The 21,424-nt window shown below is 35.2% G+C and overlaps 1 protein-coding gene across 4 annotated transcripts in view; it reads left to right on the forward strand.

The window, feature by feature from the left end:
• Window positions 1–21,424, forward strand: part of FOXN2 (forkhead box N2) — a 67,384-nt gene that overhangs the window by 16,204 nt on the left and 29,756 nt on the right. For all 4 annotated transcript variants that reach the window (XM_059134752.1, XM_059134750.1, XM_059134751.1 and 1 more), the window contains one exon: window positions 18,088–18,638. In XM_059134752.1, coding sequence (XP_058990735.1) covers window positions 18,102–18,638 — 537 coding nt within the window. In that variant the 5' untranslated portion in view covers window positions 18,088–18,101. The remainder of the gene's footprint in view (window positions 1–18,087; window positions 18,639–21,424) is intronic.

Genomic DNA, 21,424 nt, shown 5'->3' on the forward strand with positions numbered 1-21,424 from the left:
TAGTTCACTCCCAAGGATAATGGAGGTGAGGGAATGAGAGGAAAATTGAGTGGAAATTTCTTTTATATATTTATCTTCATCAGAGAAAGCTTTAAATTATGGTAAAGAATTGAGACAATTGCCAGGCTGTGCTATTAAAATCACAAACATTTTGGAATTTTGTATTATGCCATGTAGATTTGTTTTTTTCTATGTCAAACATTGTTTAGTGATCTGAACTAAGTGAAAGACTATTTCCCTTTGCTAGGGTTGTCTTAGCCCAAGTCAAATGGTTTTTTATATTGGTTACTTTAAAGTGATTGGATGAGTAAGCCATAAATCTAAGATGGGGCCTACCCTTTGGTTGCTCTTTTATATTTGCAGGATTGTTTGATTTACTCATGACATTAAGGAAGAAGGAAAGTCAATTAAAATAAAAGTTTCCAAATGTCTTAAAGCCGTGTAAAAAGATAGAAATTATAAATGCATTTAGTTAAATATAACCAAAAAATAATACTCATTTGCCACATGCTTCATGAATTTACGTGTTGAAAGTATTTATAATGAGACTGATACTAAATAGAAAGCTAGACTAGAAGAGTGAAATGGTGAGAAATAGCTTTATCTGTGGGTTAGATGCTGCCATGTTGTTGAAGGTTAACCATCCCTTGCTTTAACCATAGGACTGACAGCAGTCTTCTTCAGGGTTTCTCCGTACAATTGCTCAAGTGTTGGTTTCATCTGCTTCCCAGTTCTAGTAAAACATAACAGATGGCATGGTTCCTTTTCACTCTAGTGTAATAAAAGCTTTTAACAGCAAAATTGATTTTCCTTATTACCCTTTTGGAGTATTCCTCTTTTTATTTATTTATTTATTTTTAAAATGAGGAACTCTCTAGATTTAGAAAATAATTAGTATTTGTAAACTGCTAAAATAGTTTATGTTGAGCTTATCATAATCTTATATGCTGTTGCTTTAATCTAGGAAATATAGTATGAAAAGAAATATTCAGTGATTAGCTGGCAAGGGAATGCCAGGAAAAAATTGAAATAAATTTGCTTTGGGATATCAAGAACTGATTGCCATATTTTATTTTGATCTGAGTATTTTTTGGTGCTTTTAAAAAAATTTCTTAATGAGAATTCCTAGGTAAGGAATTAAAAATAAATTTTTAACGATTAAAAAATTATTTCACAAATAGTATCTTAGAGTTAGGGCTTAAAGAGCTATAATATAGGTAAAGTAAAAACTTAATTAAAATTGAAAAATGTAACATCAGGAGATTCAATATATTGAAAAGCACTTCTTAGAAATATTAAACGCATCATTAATAGAACTGAGTTAATTGCAATTATTCCTTATTTGCTGTGGAGCTATATTACTAAAATATACACTAAAAAAGTCTCATATACATGAGACTTGCTGGACAGAGCCTGATTTGGGGGTGTTTAAGTAAATTTTATATTCATTAATGCATTTTTTATGAACCCATATTTTTTTTTAAAGATTTTATTTATTTATTTAACAGAGATTGAGAGAGATCACATGTAGGCAGAGAGTTAGGCAGAGAGAGAGGGGGAAGCAGGCTTCCCTCTGAGCGGAGAGCTTGATGTGGGGCTCGATCCCAGACCTTGAGACCGTGGTCTGAGCTGAAGGCAGAGGCTTAACCCACTGAGCCACTCAGGCACCCTGAACCCATATTTTTAAAGTACTATAGATATTATGTTTAAATCAGAAAACTATGAGTAATACCTTGAAAGAAGAGATTATTATCTTGAATATTCTAACTTGATAGGAATTCTGTAACAGGATAGTAGATTCTGAATTCGTTGGATATAAATGAATGTACTATATAATATGTAGATATTTATATTCCTGTTCTGTTTGGTTATAGCTTCATATTTGCCACTATATTTTTTCTTTTTGTTACTGAGAATGTCATTACTAGTGAAAACTCAACATTTTTTTTTTTTTTTACTTGAGAGGTAATGTATTTTCTTTATTTTTTTATAAATTACTTTTGTGTCTGTATGAGAATGTTAACATCAGGCAGAGCTATGAATAAAGGAACTTAAAAAAGAGTTTTCAGAGGCCCTTAATAACAAAATTTAAAAAGTTCTAAAAGTTTATATGATTTGATTTCTTTTAGTTATTTAAACTAGAAAATTTGAAGAGTTCTGTCATGTAGTGTGATTGGTAAAATACTGGTATATAAAGTGCATAGAAACAAATAGAATAAGGAAGTGAAAGTCGCGTCATAAAGAAAATGATGAAATTTTTATTGCAGTGTTCTGAGAAGTCCAAATTTCAGGTGGCTGCCTTGCCAGTCATTGGTCATAAAGGAGACCTATCCTTAATGTTAGGATTTTTTGAAATTTCCAAACTTCAAAACATGAAGTATTATTACTGATTTTGTACCCTAATTTTTGTATTCGAAAGATACATCATTTATAAATCTACCTTAAGAAGGAAACTAAAAATGATTTAAAAAATTAACAACTAACAATAATTACCATATCTCTAGCTAGTATTCATTGTACCATTACTCTCTACCATTTTTCTAAGTGCTTTATATTCTCATGTTAATTTGGATTAAGTCTTTCGAAAGTCAGTACTGATAAATTCTAAATTAGGTTTTATAATCTGTTGAGTGGCAGAGCTGGGATTTGAACCTAGGCAATATCTCTTCACAGCTCATGCTCTTAACTTTCAGCTTTACTGCCACCAGATGTGATTATAGTATCAAGAATAGTGATTTAGATTTTACTATTTTTTTGTAATATGAAATTGCTTATCCTTCACAATTTTAACTTCAGATACACTGTCCCCTCAAGTTTCTGTCAAGTATCTCCTAGTATTACATGTATTAATTCCTTTCTCAAGGACGAAGCCTTTCATTTCACAGTGTGCATACATACATACACACATAGTTGTTAGATTCTATGGTAAAATAGTATACAATTACGGCAATAGAGCCATGAATGTAGTAGGAGTAAAAGGGTTTTTTTGGTGGGGTGGGTTTTTGGGAGGGCGGGGGGGAGCTTCTTTGAATAGGGCCAAGAAAGGTTATTCTAAATCTTATATATGTTATACTTCTATTAACAGATGTAAAGAGTTGTATAGATGTATCTATACATAAATCTATATCTATAAATCTGTATCTATAAAGAGATGTATAGATGTATCTGTACATATATACAGATGTATAGATACTATAATCATAATCCAGTATAGCTAATACATTAGCTTTGGGATGTATTTTAAATTTCTGTATACATTTAGGTACTTCTGACATTTTTAGAATTCATAATATCTATTTCCTTTGTTCAGGAAGTTACTTATTCTGTACCTTCAACTATTAAACCACAAATGGACAAAAGGGACTCCTAAATAGTTGGGGGAAAAATTATAAAGTTTATGCATTAAACTTATGGACCCTAAGTATAGATCAATACTATACTATATATCAATACCAGTATGACTATATATCAGCACAATACTATACTTCATCATATACTTTCATATAAAATCACAGTAAGATCAGTAAGTATAAAGAATTAGAATATAAGTATAAATACTTAGTATTATACTAAATATTATACTAAGTAAAAATACTTAGAACTAAGTATAAAGGTGATTTCTTTATACCTATTGATCTTATTGTGATCTTTTATAAAATTCTTTTTTTTTTTTTTTTAAGATTTTATTTATTTGACAGGGAGAGACACAGCAAGAGAGGAAACACAAACAGGGAGAGTAGGAGAGGGAGAAGCAGGCTTCCCGCTGAGCAGGGAGCCTGATGCGGACTCGATCCCAGGACCCTGGGATTGTAAGCTGAGCTGAAGGCAGACACTTAACGACTGAGCCACCCAGGCGCCCCCAAATATAAAATTTAATAAAAATTTTTTGGCTTTCTAGTTATAGCAGGTAATGGTAGTATAATATGATGTTAATGATTTAGAAATCTAAAATGCTCTGAAAACCAGTTTTTTCTTAGCATATTTAGTAGCAAAACAGGATCTGAGCTGATGTAAGATTATTATTAATGGTCTTTGTTTACTCTCTTCTTAGTGTGAAACTACATTTTGCTACAGAAATATTAACACGTTTATTAGAGAATACTGCCTCAAACCTCACCAACATATTGTACAACATATCATATTTGCATTGTAGTTCCTTTCCAAACTCTAAAATATTCTGAATTCTCAAATATATCTGCCCTCAAGGATTTTAGATAAGGGACGACACACCTGTGTAATCAGGTACAGTGAGTGCAGTACAAATGAAAACTAGGATATAATGAACTAAGAAGATTAATCTAGTAACTCAAGCATGGCAAGGTGAAGTCTTTTAGCGTGGAGATATTTCTCAACTTGAATGATACATGGATCTCTTTTATCTATTTATTTTTTTTAAACATTTATTTATTTGAGAGAGAGAGATCACAGATGGAGAGGGCGAGGCAGACTCACTGCCGAGTGAAGAGCCCAGTATGGGGCTCCTTCCCAGGACCGTGAGATCATGATACATGGATCCCTTTTAAAGAAAAAAAAATTGTAGGTGCCATTTTAAGGATCACTGACTTTAGTTCCTGAAGATTTTAATAAGTCTTTCATTATTCTCTTTGAAAATAGTAAAGTACATTTTTATGCTGTTGCTGAAATAAAAGCACAGAATGAAAGTTTGCAAAACTCTTGGCCCCCAGAGTATATCTATGGGACATCCTTACTTGAGAAACACTTATAAAGTGGCAAATAGTCCTATATGCTTAAGGAGTCCGTATAAATAGACGTTACAAGTCTGTTTATAATGATAAGCCTGAATCATAGTTAAAGGGGCTAAAATGTCTTTATGTCTTTAATGAATATGATTTTTTTTTTTTAAAGATTTCATTTATTTATTTGTCAGAGAGAGAGGAGCGAGAGTGAGCGCAGGCAGACAGAGTGGCAGGCAGAGGCAGAGGGAGAAGCAGGCTCCCCGCCAAGCAAGGAGCCCTATGCGGGACTCAATCCCAGGACTCAATCCCAGGATGCCGGGATCATGACCTGAGCCTAAGGCAGCCGCCTAACCAACTGAGCCACCCAGGCGTCCCGATTTTTTTTTTTTTTAAAGGGGTGAGAAGAACCACCTCTATTTAGAAAAATGTGCACAATTTTTGATAAGTACCTTCCACCTCCAGGGAAGTGTCCAGTACCTACTTCCATTTGGGAATCACTATCACAATGAGCAACTCTCACTGATAGAGGAGTGAGTCAAATCTCTCAAGTGTGTTGAAGCAGGAGAAACTTAAACAATAAAATAATGCATCAGTGCTTTGGCACAAAAGTAAAGAATATTTAGACCGAAGACTAATTGCAAACCCAGAGAGAACCTAGTGCAGTAAGCTGAGTACTGAAGCTGGCTCTTGCCTTGAGGGTATTTACCAAATCAAGGGAGTTTCTGTTTTCTTAGCCTTGTGGCGCTCAGGAACAGGAAGCAAAGCCCAGACCCAGCCAAGGTAAAATACCTAGCAGGAAATAGTCTTCCCCATTACTGTGGAGCCCCAAAGGGCTATAACTTCTAGATGTGTAATCTAGATACTCTTTCTCTTCATGTCCTTAGAGAAGACAAAGAAAGTTATAAGAATAAAATCACTATTGAAAAATTTTTTTAACCACAAACTAGCCTTTCACACAGGTTTACTTGAATTCACCCTAAGAATTCAAAATGATTCTTCATTGTTACTACTCCTGGGGACTTGACAGAAGCAACACAAATCGTCACCATCAAAGAGTTGCTTTTAGTTCTAATGAAATGAGTAGCTTAGGGGCGCCTGGGTGGCTCAGTTGGTTAAGCATCTACCTTCAGCTCAGGTCATGATCCCAGAGTCCTAGGATTGAGCCTCACATTACGCTCCCTATTCTGCAGGAAGTCTGCTTTTCCTTCTGCTCCTCTCCCCGCTTGTGCTTGTGTGCTCCTTCTCTGAAATAAATAAAATCTTAAAAAAAAGAAAAGAAAATGAGTAATTTGTAATAAAAATTACAAACAGTCTAGGGAAACAAGGCATAATATAAGAGAATCAGCAGAATCAGACTTGCCAATAATTCACATCTTGGAATTATTAGATGTAAAATATAAAAATTATACATTTAATATGTTCAGTGACAACTTAAAATAAGGAAAAAGAAATAAAATAAAGAATCAGAGGTTTTAGAAATAAAAATATATAGTAAATTAAAATTAAAATTCAAAAGATAGATAAAAGTAAATAGACCCCACTGAAGAAAAATTGATACAATGAAAGATAGTCCTCTGAAGAAATCCAGAATGCAACACAAAGAAGAAAATGGAAAATATAAAAGAGGCTAATAAAGGGGAAAATTGTAAGAGAAAACAGAACACCTTTAGAAAAATATCCGGTCTCAGTAACAATAATGGAAGTAGACGACCATGAAATTATATACTCAGTAGAAAGAAATTTAACAACTATGACCTATTCTAGTTAAACCTAGAATTCTATAGCTAGCAGAAATGTCTTTCCTAAACAAAGGATTAAATAAAGATGTGCTCAAGTAAATAAAATCTGGAAGTTCAAAAGCAGTCCATGTTTTATGTAGAAAGAAAATGGTCATAGCTAGTATGAGATTCAAGAAGGAATAATCAGAGTGGTAAGTATATGGGTAAATTAAAATTAACTATAAGTAATACTATTATTAACCATAAATAGTAAAAGCTAGAACTAAATTAACAATTATTATAGTTGTTTACTAAATACTCATTATTTTATAAACCAGGAGGAGGTGATTGGAGCTAGTATTCAAAAGGTCTTTTTTCTTTAAGATTTTATTTGTTTATTAGAGAGAGAACACAAGTAGGCAGAGAAGCAGGCAGAGAGAGGAGGAAGCAGGCTCCCTGCTAAGCAGAGAGCCCAATGTGTGGCTCGATCCCAGGACCCTGGGATCATAACCTGAGCCAAAGGCAGAGGCTTTAACCCACTGAGCCACCAAGGTGTCCCTCAAAAGATCTTTTTATTACTCAGATTAAAGATAACTTTAGATTTTGATAAGAATGCATGATAAAAATTTTAAGGTAACACTTTAGTAATAGAAATAAATATCTAAGTTCCAAACTAATAAATGATAAAAAATGAAAGCAGGGGAAAAAGAATTCTAAAGAAGGCCAAAAAAGAGAAAGAAATATGGAGTAAAATATCAAATAAAGTGTTAGAAATAAACATATCTATACCTTATATTTAAAATGGGGTTTAAAGCAGAGACTGGAAGGAAACAAGAGGAAAAAATGTTTAAAGTAAAATGATGGAAAAAAATATATAAGGCAAATATTGGTGGAAAGAAAGCTGGCATATCATTTGAAATAGATGTTAAAACTAGTAGAATTAGGGATGCCTGAGTGGCTCAGTCAGTTAAGTGGCTGCCTTCAGCTCAGGTCATGATCCTAGTGTCCTGGGATCAAGTCCCACATAGGGCTCCTTTCTTGACAGGGAGCCTGCTTCTGCTTCTGCCTGCCTGTGCTCTCTCTCTGACAAATAAATAAAATATTAAAAAAAAAAAAAACTAGTAGAATTACTACAGAAAAAAGAATTGATACAAAATGGTAAATGCTTCATTTTTGCCAGGAATACTAGAAGCTTTAAATTTGTATACAACTAATAACTGTAACCACAAAAAAAAGCAAAAATTAACAGAACTACCAGGAAAATCTAATTTCACCAGCATAGTAGGAGATTGTAATATATCTTCCTCAGTATTTAATAAAACAGACCCCCAAATTGGTACAAATATAGAAAATTTAAACTATGTAGTTAACAAGCTTAATTCAGTAGACATCTATTTCATCCAATCACTGGATGGATGTATTCATCCATCAACTGAATCATGAAAATCAACGACACACTAGGACCAAACAAGTTTTAATACATTTCAAAGGATTAGTATCCTATGGACCATTTAAATTAGAAATCAGTTAGGAAAAAAGATCACATGGCAATTAAGAAGCATTCTTCTAAATAACTCATGAATGGGACGCCTGGGTGGCTCAGTTGCTCAGTTGGTTGGACGACTTCCTTTGGCTCAGGTCATGATCCTGGAGTCCCGGGATCGAGTCCCGCATCGGGCTCCCAGCTCCATGGGGAGTCTGCTTCTCTCTCTGACCTTCTCCTCGTTCATGCTCTCTCTCACTGTCTCTCTCTCAAGTAAATAAATAAAATCTTTTTTTTTTTAAGATTTTATTTATTTATTTGACAGAGAGAGATTACAAGTAGGCAGAGAGGCAGGCAGAGAAAGAGAGGAGGAAGCAGGCTCCCCGCTGAGCAGAGAGCCTGATGTGGGACTCGATCCCAGTACCCTGAGATCATGACCTGAGCCGAAAGCAGCGGCCCAACCCACTGAGCCACCCAGGCGTCCCAATAAATAAAATCTTTAAAAAAAAAAAAATAAATAACTCATGAATGAAAGAAAAAATGTTAACAGAGCTTGACCTGCTCTTTGGGAGGAGATGTTAGGTCATCCCTCAAGTTTGCTTGTAGCAAACAAAACCCTGAAAAAAAAAGCCCAAGTGAAGGCTTTTCATTCTTGGCATATATAGCAAGAATGTTCAAGGATGCCAATGCTCAAGATTGGTTCCCGCAACAGAAAGGATACAAGTTTTTTTAAGATTTATTTTATTTTAGACAAAGAGACAGAGAGCGGGACCTGGCATAGGGAGAGAGAGAATCTCCAAGCAGACTACCAGCTATTGGGGAGGCCCATGTAGGACTCGATCCCAGGACCCTGAGATCATGACCTGAGCTGAAATCGAGTTGGATGCTTAACCAGTTGAGCTACCCAGGCACCCTGGGAAGGAATTCTTAAATGAGAAATAAACTACAGTAACTATAAAGCAAAGGGTTAATAAATTCCACCATATTAAAGTTAACTTTTTCATTCATAGACAACTAATAGACTAAAAAGACAAAGCACCTACTAGGAAAAGATATTTGCATTACATGTAAAGATTAGTATACAAACAATACAAGTGACTTAAATAGACAATTAATAGAAGATTTTTAAAAAATATTTATTTATTCACTTATTCATTTGTTTATTTGTTATTTATTTGTTTGTCAGAGAGCCAGAGAGCACAAGCAGGGAGAGCAATAGAGGGAGAAGCAAGCTCCCCACTGAGCAAGGAGCCCCATATGGGACTCCATCCCACAACTCTGGGATCATGACCTGACCTGAGGTCAGGTGCTTAACCAACTGAGCCACCCAGGTGTCCCAGAAGATAATTCTTATGTACAGGTTTCTCCTGCTATCCAAAAGTAGAATCTTCCTACAAAACCTTAGGAAGCTCAAGTGGTGTAAAGTGAAGAAGAAATTACCATTAATTTATATGGAAATATATATGAACATTCCCAAAGCCAAAAAAAGGAACCTCCCATAGGCTTTTCTGGTACCTTAGGACACATCTTACCAAGGGATACACAAAATAAGTCAAAATAAAGCCCAGAATTCCACAGGTACCATTCAAAGCTATGGCAACTTGACGCTAAGGGGCTGAGTATAGCCCCTTTGGGGAAGGAGCTTGGCAGTGCCATTCCCTGCTCAGGGTTCACACATGCTTCAGAACAGACCCTAAATCCTATTTTCACTTTGTGCCTTTTCCTAAAAGTGAAAATCATCTTCAACAGGTACTAATGTAGGTCTTTTGTAGAAGCAAAGTAGTATAATAACTTCAAAAAGCGGGGAATACCTACATGTTCAACCCCATTACTAATCTGGGAAATGCCAAGTAAAACACAAGGAGATGAAATTTCATAGTCATCAGGTTGGCAAAAAAATGTTTTTGAGGAGTACATGGAGTAAATAGAATACACATATATTCCTGGTAACAATTTGTCATGACCAGTTAAAGTGGAAGAGAAGAATGCTCTGTGACCCAATAATTCTACCCAATATATCCTGCTTTTAGTTGTGTACCCCACTAAAGTTCTTGGCAGTTGTATTCCAAGAGGTAGGAACAAGGATATCCATAACAATGCTACTTGTAATAGCCTCAAACATAAATAAATAATTGTCCACAAGAGTATAATAAATTTTGGTATATTCATAAAGTAGAAAGAATAGTTGTCATCTTTAGAAGTGAATTATTGCTGCATTAATGTTAATGAATTTGGTGGGGGGAAAAGTAAGTTTCAGTACAATTCTATTTTATATGATGTTTATTTTTTTTTTAAAGATTTTTTATTTTATTTATTTGACAGAGAGACATCACAAGTAGGCAGAGAGGCAGGCAGAGAGAGAGGAAGAAGCAGGCTCCCTGCTGAGCAGAGAGCCCAACGCTGAACTCGATCCCAGGACCCTGAGATCACGACCTGAGCCAAAGGCAGCGGCTTAACCCACTGAGCCACCCAGGCGCCCTTTTTATGATGTTTAAAAAACAAAGCGGGTGGGGCACCTGGGTGGCTCAGTCCTTAAGCGTCTGCCTTCAGCTCAGGTCATGATCCCAGGGTTCTGGGATCGAGCCCCCACATCAGGCTCCTTACTCCGCGGGAGGCCTGCTTCTCCCTCTCTGACTCCCCCTGCTTGTGTTTCCTCTCTTGCTGTGTCTCTCTCTGTCAAATAAATAAATAAACTTCAAAAAAAAAGAAGGAGAGGGAGCTAAAATAATGGTTAGGGGTCCTAACATGATAGAAGTATAAAGAAAAAATCGTTTTTTTGCCTAGTCTTTGATACAGTCAATTAAAAATATGGATAAATAAATAAATAAACTCTGTGTGTCAGTAACCAACATTTTATGTTTAGAAGGTTTCTTAGTTATTTTGGGCCAAAGAGCTATCAATAATAGCTCTTACAATACCTCTAATATCCGAGTAATATTGTAAATTCTATACCTTAGTTTCCCTTCTCTGAGCTCTGTCAAGCATTTCCTCTCAGAACATTATTAATACTGACCTAAGCAAAAATGCTCTTCTCTAACCTTTTGGGAAATGATCCAAGAATTCCAATATGGAATTTTGTTTCTCGTGTCCTAGAGTAGACTATCATTGTAATATTGAACATAGTATGGAAATATGCAGATCTCTATTAAATATTTTTGAGAGATGAATGGGCTGCACAGATGTGAAAAAATGTTACATTTTAATCCTGAGCCCTCTTCTCAAGATACTGCTCTGGCCTTATACACAGTGAAGCTCTAGGCAGGAGTTACAGAGTGATTATACTGGGCTTGTTTGAACTCTCCACTGTTAAATTATTCTTGTCTCAAGAAATTCAATTTTTTCTGAAATGTAGAAGACTTGGGAGTCTTAACACCAATGTGTACTTTGCAAAATTGTCTTGTACATTTACCTACTTTTTTTGTAGCATTATCTTGGTTTTAGGAATTGGTTTATTAGTGGATGTATTCATTACTTGGGTTATGCTAGTTATGCTCCTAGGAAATTAGAGTACAGTTTTCAAACCCCACATCATAGTCTCTTGACCCTAATGCTTATTTTGAGTGACATTTATTATGTGTAACAATTACGTGTGATTTGTTGAGGTATTGTTCTTAAAAGATTAATAAAAGGAAATGTTACATCACTAGCTCAGATTTCCTTTTATTTCTTTACTTGTTCTGCTTTGAAGCAAACTTCCATGCACATTATTAATGACCTGTTATTGAGTGGTTTCAGTTCATTTTAAGAAGCAGTTTCTTATAAAACTAGATTTTGTTTTGGTATAAAACTAGAATTTTCCAAACAAAAGTAAAAGCTTTTTAAAAAAAATTTTGGTGTGAAATATACAGGTCTTTCTTATGTAATATTACATATTATATATTTTTGAAAACATTAAAATATTGTGCTAGCTGATAGGTCAGCTCGCCTAAAAGTATGAAGCTTTGTAACCAGAACACTAACAAAAATAAATTTTAAGAATACTAGAATATTTTAAAAGATATATTAAACTTATTACAAATAAAGAAATACAATTTAGGAATTTTTTTTTTTTAAGTGAAAATAGCCTGATGGAAGGGTATGCAAGGAAGGGTTGAAGCTGCAAGGTTATGGAGGGCAGGATAAAATGCATAAAAATTTGTGGAGAGAAGAGCTCATTAACACTTCCAAGAAAATGCATGTGGCCAAGCTGTGCCAAGAGGAAGAACATGGGTTGAATGAGAATTGTGTACAATACTGTATTTTCAGCAGCTTGCAGCTTTCCACTACGTTAGCCTATTTTAGGTTCAGCTGTTATTACTTAGTATTGCAAAAACATAAGCTGGTAAAAATCACTTACAAACCAATGTGATTATCACATTGTACTAAAATCTTTCCCCTATTTACCAGTGAGCTAATTTGTGTTACAGAAAAGCTTGGTAGCAAAATAGACTGTACTGAATTTAAGAGGTGACTTTTGTTCGGGTTTTTTTTTCCTTTTGTTTTTTTTCTGTGTGTATGTTTTTTTCTGAGGTGGCTTCTGTTTTTAACTTATAATCTTTGATAAGTCCTTGATCTTTTTGTGATTTGATTCTTTGTTAAGTGGAAACACTAAAAAATAATCCAGCACAGCTCTTCCCCTTGAATGCATTTGAATTTTTTATTCTAAAAATAATAAACACATTAAAGAAAAAGTGGTAAAGAGATCAAAGAAAAAATTATCAAGTTAATAAAAACTACTTTTAGTGTTTTATATATTTTTACTTTTTCACTAATTTATAATCTTTTTTGTTTACTTCACAGTCTTCAAGAAAGTTATCATTATTTTTTTAGTTTTATTTATTTATTTGACGGACAGAGATCACAGGTAGGCAGAGAGGCAGCCAGAGAGAGAGGAAGGGAAGAAGGCTCCCTGCTGAGCAGAGAGCCCCAAGCAGGGCTCAGTCCCAGGATCATGGGATCATGACCCTAGCCGAAGGCAGAGGTTTTAACCCACTGAGTCACCCAGGAGCCCCAAGAAAGTTATTTTTAGTGACTAAATATTAGATTGAATTGATGTACTTCAGTTAAATTAGCTATTTCTCTATAATGTATAAGATATTTATACTTTTCTACTGTCTTTAATAATTCTTGGATGAGTGTGTGTGTGTGTATAAAAGACGAGGGAGACAGAGACAATCTATTTTTCCTGTGTAGTATTATTTCACAAAGTGATTCATAAATGAAATTATTGGGTCAAAGAATATGACTTTTTAAATTTGAAGTATAGTTGACATAGCATATTAAACTAGTTTTGGGTGTACAACATAGTGATTCAACAGCTGTATACATTACAAAATCCTCATCACAATAAGTGCATTACAATATTACTGTTATTCCTTTGAAGATGTATATATTTATTTTAGATGAGGAGGGTGGAGGAAGAGGGGGAACATCCTCAAGTAGACTCCCCACTGAGTGCGGACTCCCCCCAAGATCTTGACCTGAGCTGAAATCAACAGACACTTAACTGCCTGAACCACCCAGGCACCCCAGTACATTACAATATTATTGACTATTTTCCCTGTCCTAAACTTTTCATCCCCGTGACTTACTTAATTTACAGCTGGAAGTTTGTATTTCTTATTCCCTTTCAACCCATTTCACCCATCCCTCCATACTCTTCCTTTTAGTAACCACCTGTCTTTCATATTTATAAGTCTATTTCCTTTTTTTTTTTAAGATTTTATTCATTTATTTGACAGAGAGAGATAGCAAGAGCAGGAATATGAGTAGGGGGAATGGAAGAGGGAGAAGCAGGCTTCCTGCTGAACAGGGAGCCCGATGTGGGGCTTCATCCCAAGACCCCGGGATCATGACCCGAGCTGAAGGCAGACACTTAACAAATGACTGAGCCACCCAGGTGCCCCTATGAGTTTATTTCTTTATTGATATTATTGGTTTTGTTTTGTTTTTTAGATTCCATAGGTAAGTGAAATCATATGGTTTTTGTCTTTCTGTCTGATTTATTTCACTTAGTGTAATATTCTCTAAGTCCATCCATGTTTTCACAAGTGACAAGATTTCATTCCTTTTTATGACTAATATTGCATTGCTTATATATACCATATCTTATTTATCCATTCATTTAACAGTGGACACTTAAGTTGCGTCTGTACCTTGGCTGCTGTAAACATAGGGGTGCTCCTATCTTTCTGAATTAGTGTTTTTGTTTTCTTTGGATAAATACTCATAAGTGGAATTACAAGATCCTGTGGTACCTATTTTTAATTTTTCAAGGGACCTCCATACTGTTTTCCACAGTGGCTGTACCAATTTCTATCTCACCTAGTGGTTTGTGGGAGTTCCCTTTTTTCCGTGGCCTCACCAATAGTTGTTATTTCTTATAATTCTCATAGTAGCCATTCTGCCTGGTATAAGGTGACATCTCATTCTGGTTCTGCTTTTGCATTTCCCACATGGTTAGTGATGTTGGGCATCTTTTCATGTGTCTGTTGTCCATCTGGTGTGTCTTTGGGAAAATGTCTATTTAGGTCCTCTGCTCATTTTTAATTGGATTATTTAGGGGGGGTTTGGTGGTGTTCTATGAGTTCTTTATATATTTTGGATATTTAAACCCTTAACATATATATCATTTACAAAACTCTTGTCCCATTCAGTGGAGAAAACCTTTTGTCTCATTTATGGTTTCCTTTGCTCAGCAAAAACTTTCTAGTTTGATATAGCCCTATTGTTTATTTTTGCTTTTGTTCCCTTTGCCTGAGAAGACAGATCCAGAAAAATATTGCTATAGTTGATGTCTAAGAGATTAGTGACTGTTTTCTTTTAGGAGTTTTCTGGTTTCAGGTCTTTTCTTTTCTTTCTTTTTTAAATATTTTTAAAAGATTTTATGTATTTATTTGACAGACAAAGATCACAAGCAGGCAGAGAGGCAGGCGGGAGTGGGGGGGACAGTATTCTCCCTACCGAGCAGGGAGCCCCATGCGGTGCTTGATTGCGGGACCCAGAGATCACTACCTGAGCCGAAGGCAGAGGCCTTAACCCACTGAGGCACCCAGGTGCTCCTGGTTTCAGGTCTTATATTTAGATCTTTTATCTATTTTTTAATGTATTATTATTATTTTTAAAGATTTTATTTATTTATTTGAGAGACCGTGAGATAGGGAACACAAGCAAGGGGAATGAGAAAGGAAGAAGCAGGCTTCCCAGTGATCAGGGAGCCCGATGAGGGGCTCAATCCCAGGACCCTGGGATCATGACCTGAGCTGAAGGCAGACGTTAACAACTGAGCCACCCAAGCCCCAGGTCTTTAATTTATTTTTAGTTTATTTTTGTATATTGTTTAAGTGGTCCAGTTTCATTCTTAGGAATGTAGCTGTCCAGTTTTCCCAGCACCATTTATCAAAGAGGCTCTCTTTTCCCCATTTTATATTCTTGTCTCCTTCATTGTACCTTAATTGACCATATATGTATGGGTTTATTTCTGGGTTCTCAATTCTGTTCCATTGATCTGTGAATTATTGAGTCAAAGAATATGACATTTTTAATGATTCTTGGTACATATTGCCAGTTAGTATTCCAAAATGGCACTAGCTCCTTGCCCAAAATTTTGTATTAAATATAATATTTTTTAAACCATTGTTAATTTGGGCAAAAGTAGATAATATTTTTATTACTAATATTTGTGCTTACTGCATACCAGGCATTGTGACAAATACATTGTCATATTTAATACCACATTTGTGTTTTGCTTTGAGTTTCTTTGATTATCAGTGAAGTTGGGTATTTTCTAATGTATGTTTGCTTTTTACATACTTATTTCACTTGTGAGAAAAGATGATTTGCCTGTTTATTGTGGTGGACTTTGTATTCTAAGTGGATGATGTCCTAAAGTATACTAAAAGGATAGTTTAGAAACAGCTCTTTTTCTCTCTTTGAAAATACAGTCACAGTTCAAACCTTCCTAAGAGAATGTCACCCTTTCAGTGTCAGTACTTGTTTTTTTTTTTTTTTAACTGTGCTTGGCTGTACACTTTGTGTAATCTTTGGCATCTATGCTGCCGTAATACTGCTTTACATCTTAAAGTAATGGATTTTATTCTAAACTTGTAATTCAGAGAAATAATATATATTTGCAACCATCTGAATTAGTTTCTGAGGAGAATATATGTTATTCTCATATCTGTCAACAATGTCTGTCTGAATTAGTATTGCTAAAAATATCAGCTACTTAAGAATTCAAGTGAATTCTCATTGACACATTTTTTTTGAAATTCTCTATGGGTAGAGAGACTTTGGTGGTAAAGTGAATAATTTGGTCCTCTACATAGGATAGAAAGTCATCTCGGACATATATTACTTGCACATATGCATGCACACGTGTGCATGTTTATGAATATGTGGCTTCCATACCTGAAATACAAACCAAATTTTTACAGTTTGATCTTTTCCTTCTTAAAGTATCTTGGTATGTTAAGTTATAAATACAGGTCTAAGTAAGAAAAATAGGAACTGGATGTGGAGAGAATAGTAGTAAGATTTAAAATAGATGGGACTGGGTCATTGGTATTCAACAATGATGAGTTTGCATTCTTACCCGGATAATGTAGTAGTTGTGGTTCCGAAGTCAGTCTGCCCAGGTTTAAATTCTGTTGTTTCCCATTATTAACCAGGTAAGCTAAAACACGATGCTAACCTCTGAGTTATTTTCCTCATTTATAAAATTGGGTTAATAATAATGCCTACTTTATAGGGTTTAATTGATGGTTAATTGAGATATAATTTGTAATGTTCAGCACAATACCTGGCCCCAAAAATATTAGCTGATGCTGTTGGTAATAAGAGCTTTGAGACTACATCTATTAATAGCTACCAGAATCCAGATAGACTGTTACACATGTAAAATTGACTGGTTTCATAGTTTTTGGAGTAACCTGCCAGCTTTGTTCTAAGTGAAATAAAACTGTGGGGGTATTTCTCTTATTTCAGTTATATAAGCATAAGTAGATTGAATAGGATAATGGAAGATAGAAAGTTTTTCACTGAATTCATAAATGAGGTACTTTTATGAACCACTAAAAATGAATTTAATAGTACATTACTTGTATCACTTTTCTTTTTGGTCACTTATTTTCCCATGATATGTTTTTTGCCTTGAAGTATGTTTCAAAGGCAAAACAAAAGACATTTAAGAAAATAGAAATGAAAAAGGATAGTTTAGAAATAGCTTTTTTCCCCTTCTCCTGGAAAATTACAGTGATAATTCAAATTTTACTTAGAGAATGCCAGCATTTCATTGTCAATATTTGATGAGATGATATAGAATTCAGTTAAAATATTGAATGTAATAAATTTATAGTAAATAATAATTTTGCTGATAGTGGATTTAGTAAGAAATGTTATCTTTTTAGTATAATCTATAAAAATATTAGAAGTTATTTATCTCTTTGTAGTAATATTTCGATTTGAGGAAAGGGTTTGTTTGGAATTATTGTTTAAGCAATATTTTAAATTTGGCTTAATACTGAATTTAAATTTATTAAATAAATATTTATTTGAATTTCAATGTATTCAATTTAAATTTGGTTATTTTCTATATCGAGTAAAGTCATATATCCTTAAAATGCATGGATTATCTAGTCTTATAATTCAAAGAAAGTCTGCTCATTTTTTTTTTAATATTTTATTTATTTATTTGTTAGAGATAGAGAGAATGCAAGCACAGGCAGACAGAGCAGCAGGCAGAGGCAGAGGGAGAAGCAGGCTCCCTTCCAAGCAAGGAGCCCGATGTGGGACTCGATCCCAGGACACTGGGATCATGACCTGAGCCAAAGGCAGCTGCTTAACCCACTGAGCCACCCAGGCGTCCCAGAAAGTCTGCTCATTTTTAATAACAATAACCATTACGAGGCTGTTACTGTAGGCTGGGGACTTTAATAAGTATTCAAAATAGATTATTTACTTGTATTAATATCACTCACATATGGTGTTACAATGCTGTATTTTATTTACAGCCATTTCAAATAATATGAAATAAGTTCTCTTCCTTGGATTGTAACCTTTAATGTCTTTGTTGTACAAATATTGTGCTTCAATATTATGTGGGCTAATTGCAAAATTTCTGATTTGTGATATTTAAATATGTATTTTCATTTTCCATGAGCTTAAGAGTCTTAAGTATTATATTGATTGACAATTGTTTTCTTTATTGCAGAACTGTAAGAGTAAATGGGTCCAGTAATTGGAATGACTCCAGAAAAGAGAGCTGAAACTCCAGGAGCTGAAAAGGTTGCAGGATTAAGCCAGATTTACAAAATGGGAAGCTTGCCTGAAGCTGTTGATGCTGCCAGGCCAAAGGCCACTGTAGTGGACAGTGAGTCAGCAGATGATGAACTCACAAACTTGAACTGGCTTCATGAAAGTACTAATCTTCTAACAAACTTCAGCTTTGGAAGTGAGGGTCTTCCAATCGTTAGTCCATTGTATGACATAGAGGGAGATGATGTGCCATCCTTAGGACCATCTTGCTATCAGAACCCAGAAAAAAAATCAGCAACTGCAAAGCCCCCATACTCCTTTAGTCTTCTCATTTACATGGCTATTGAACACTCTCCAAATAAATGTTTGCCTGTCAAAGAAATTTATAGCTGGATTTTGGACCGCTTCCCATATTTTGCTACTGCACCAACAGGCTGGAAGAATTCTGTCCGACATAATCTGTCCCTGAATAAATGTTTTCAGAAAGTGGAAAGAAGCCATGGCAAGGTCAGTGTTTATGAACATTGCTGTATTTAGGGAGGGTGGGGGAGAATTAACTTCGAGACCTTAAAATATGGGGAAACTAAAGGAAGACAAAAAATTGTCAACTCATAATTACTTCAGTTTGAGCCTAATTATATTCATCACTTGCTTTCATTGAGATGTTTTTAAATTTCTTAAATATTGATATAAATCTAACAATTTCAGTCTACTATAGGACATAAATTAGTTTTCTAATGTTCTAATTTTCTATGCTTAGTTTCTATAGTGTTCTGCCACTCTCAGTATGTTATTTATTCAGTATGACAGTCTCAGACTTATAATTGGAATGTAGACCATTTACATTAATGTAATGGATATGGTTGGCTATAAATCTGTCATTGTGCTATTTTTTGTTTGTTCTATTCTTTTCTTCCACTTTTCCCGTCTTTTTAAGGATTGAGTATTTTTTTTGTGATTCACTCTTATCTCTACAATTGGCTTATCAGCTATTCCCTTTTGGGCGGCTGCTGGTGATGGTGGTGGTTGCTCTATACTTTTCAGTATTTATCTTTAATTTATCACATTTATCTTCAAAAAATATCATATAGTTGTTTTGTTTTGTTTTGTTTTTTTGACAGAGATCACAAGTAGGCAGAGAGGCAGGCAGAGAGAGAGGAAGGGAAAGCAGGCTCCCTGCCAAGCAGAGAGCCCGATGCAGGGCTCGATCCCAGGACCCCGGGATCATGACCTGAGCCGAAGGCAGAGGCTTTAACACACTGAGCCACCCAGGCACCCCTCATCATTATACTATTATACCACTTATTATATGGCTTTACACAAAAAAAGTTGACTAATCCTGATGTTATGTTATCAGGATCAATTCCTTTTTCATGGATAAGTATATGTAATATTTCTTATAGTTGAAATCTAGCAATGAATTTATAAGAATCTTTTTGTGGATGTTAAGAAATTTTTTTTTTCTTGAAGTATTTTAAAGATGGTACTGTCTTGTGTTCTGGCGTATACAGTGTCTGATAAGAAGTCTGCAGCCATTCTTATATTTGTTCCTCTGTGATGTTTCTTCTTTTTCTTTTTCTGTCTGACTTCCAAGACTTTTCTCTTTATGTCATTATTTCAGCAGGTTGGCTGTGGTGCACCAAGGTGTGTGTTTATTTTTATCCTGCTTTGGTTTTTTGGAGGTTCTTGGATCTGTGATTTGTTGTCATTTATTTAATTTAGAAAAGTTTTGCTCATTAGCTATTCAGATATTTCTGTGGCTCACTTCCCACTTCTGGGACTCCAAGTAAAAATATGTTAGACCTTTGCTATTGTCTCACCTCTTAGTTGCTCTGCCCTAGTTTCTAGTCTTTTGTCTTTTTGTTTCAGTTTGGATCATTTCTTTCAATCTTTTTTGGTTTAGTCTTCCCTCTCATATGTTTATTCTGTTGATAAACCTGATAAAGGACTTCTGCATATTTATCATCTGTAGCTTGTTCATTTGCCTTTTTTTTTTGTTTGGCAGCAAAGCAGGGTTTATTGAGTGATAATAAAGTGATAATACAAAGGTCCCAAAGAGGGAAGGAGGGAACTCAAGAGGTCGCCCTTCATTTGCCTTTTTAAAAGTAGTCTCCATCTTTCTGCTAAAATTTCCCACCAGACCCATAAATATATTAATTGTAAGTAGGGTTTCTGTCTAATAATTTTAATATCTCCTCCATCTCTGGGTCTGATTTTGTTGACTGTTTTATCCTGTTCTCTGTGTGTTTCATAATTTTGGACTAAATGTCAAACATTGTAAAAGAATGGTAGAGACTTCGGTAGATAATATTTCTGTCCAGAAATAAACATGCCTCTACTTTTGTCAGGTTGTTAGCGTGAAACAGGTATAGGTCAATTTAGGTAATAACTGGGCTGGATTTAGCTTTTGTGGTTGTCGTAGTTATCTTCTGAGTACCAAAGGCTTCAAATTCATGCAGAGATGGACTGCTAATACTTGGGCTTAATGTGAGTCCTGGAGTGTCAGATGATTTTTCTTAGCATTTCTGCTCTACCTTGATCTTTCAGCTTGTGATACATTTGGGGGCAAGAAGGGAATTACATATTTTGCTCTGTGCTCTTGCCCCTCCCACAGCAATTGCTGTTACTTGGTATGAGGCTCTTGGGGTAGGAACATGAGTTTCTTGACTTTTTTGCTCTAGTTTTAGTATTAAGCAGGCTTTGTATGCCTGTGTCTCAAAAGCAGGACTTTCCTTTCCTTCCCTTGGAGCAGACAGCCTCTCCCATCTACTCAGAGTGAAGTCTAGTGGTGGCTTCTTCATGTGGCTAGTGGTTGACATATTGGACAGTATAGATACATGATATTCCTGTCATTGTAGAAAGTCTTATTGGACAGCACTGCTCCAGAGCTCAGGCCAGTTTCCTGCTCATTCATTTCAAGGTAAATAAACTCTGCCTAGTATCAATGAGAGGTCCTGGTACAAGTAAGTTACCATTCCCTTTCTCAGGGCAGCAGATCTCTGCTTTGTATCATCTGGGCATGAACGGATTTCCTGCCCCTTACCTAATGACACATGGCCATTGCCTAGTGTCACTAAAGTGTGAGGATAGTCGAGTGTTGTATTTTTCTCCAGCAATAACCATCCCTTATCTGGAACTGGGGTGAGGAGGGTGTTTTGCCTGTCTCTGAGTGGCAGACAGCTTTTGCTTCATAGCGGAGCTTTGTCCAGTATGTAAGGCAGATTGTGTTCCTTTCCCACAGTGACATCTGATCTCATCTTATGGGCATGTAAAGCCCAGAATATGGATGAAGT

This window comes from Mustela lutreola, chromosome 9, assembly GCF_030435805.1.
Source record: "Mustela lutreola isolate mMusLut2 chromosome 9, mMusLut2.pri, whole genome shotgun sequence".
In the NCBI taxonomy this organism is placed as follows: domain Eukaryota; kingdom Metazoa; phylum Chordata; class Mammalia; order Carnivora; family Mustelidae; genus Mustela; species Mustela lutreola.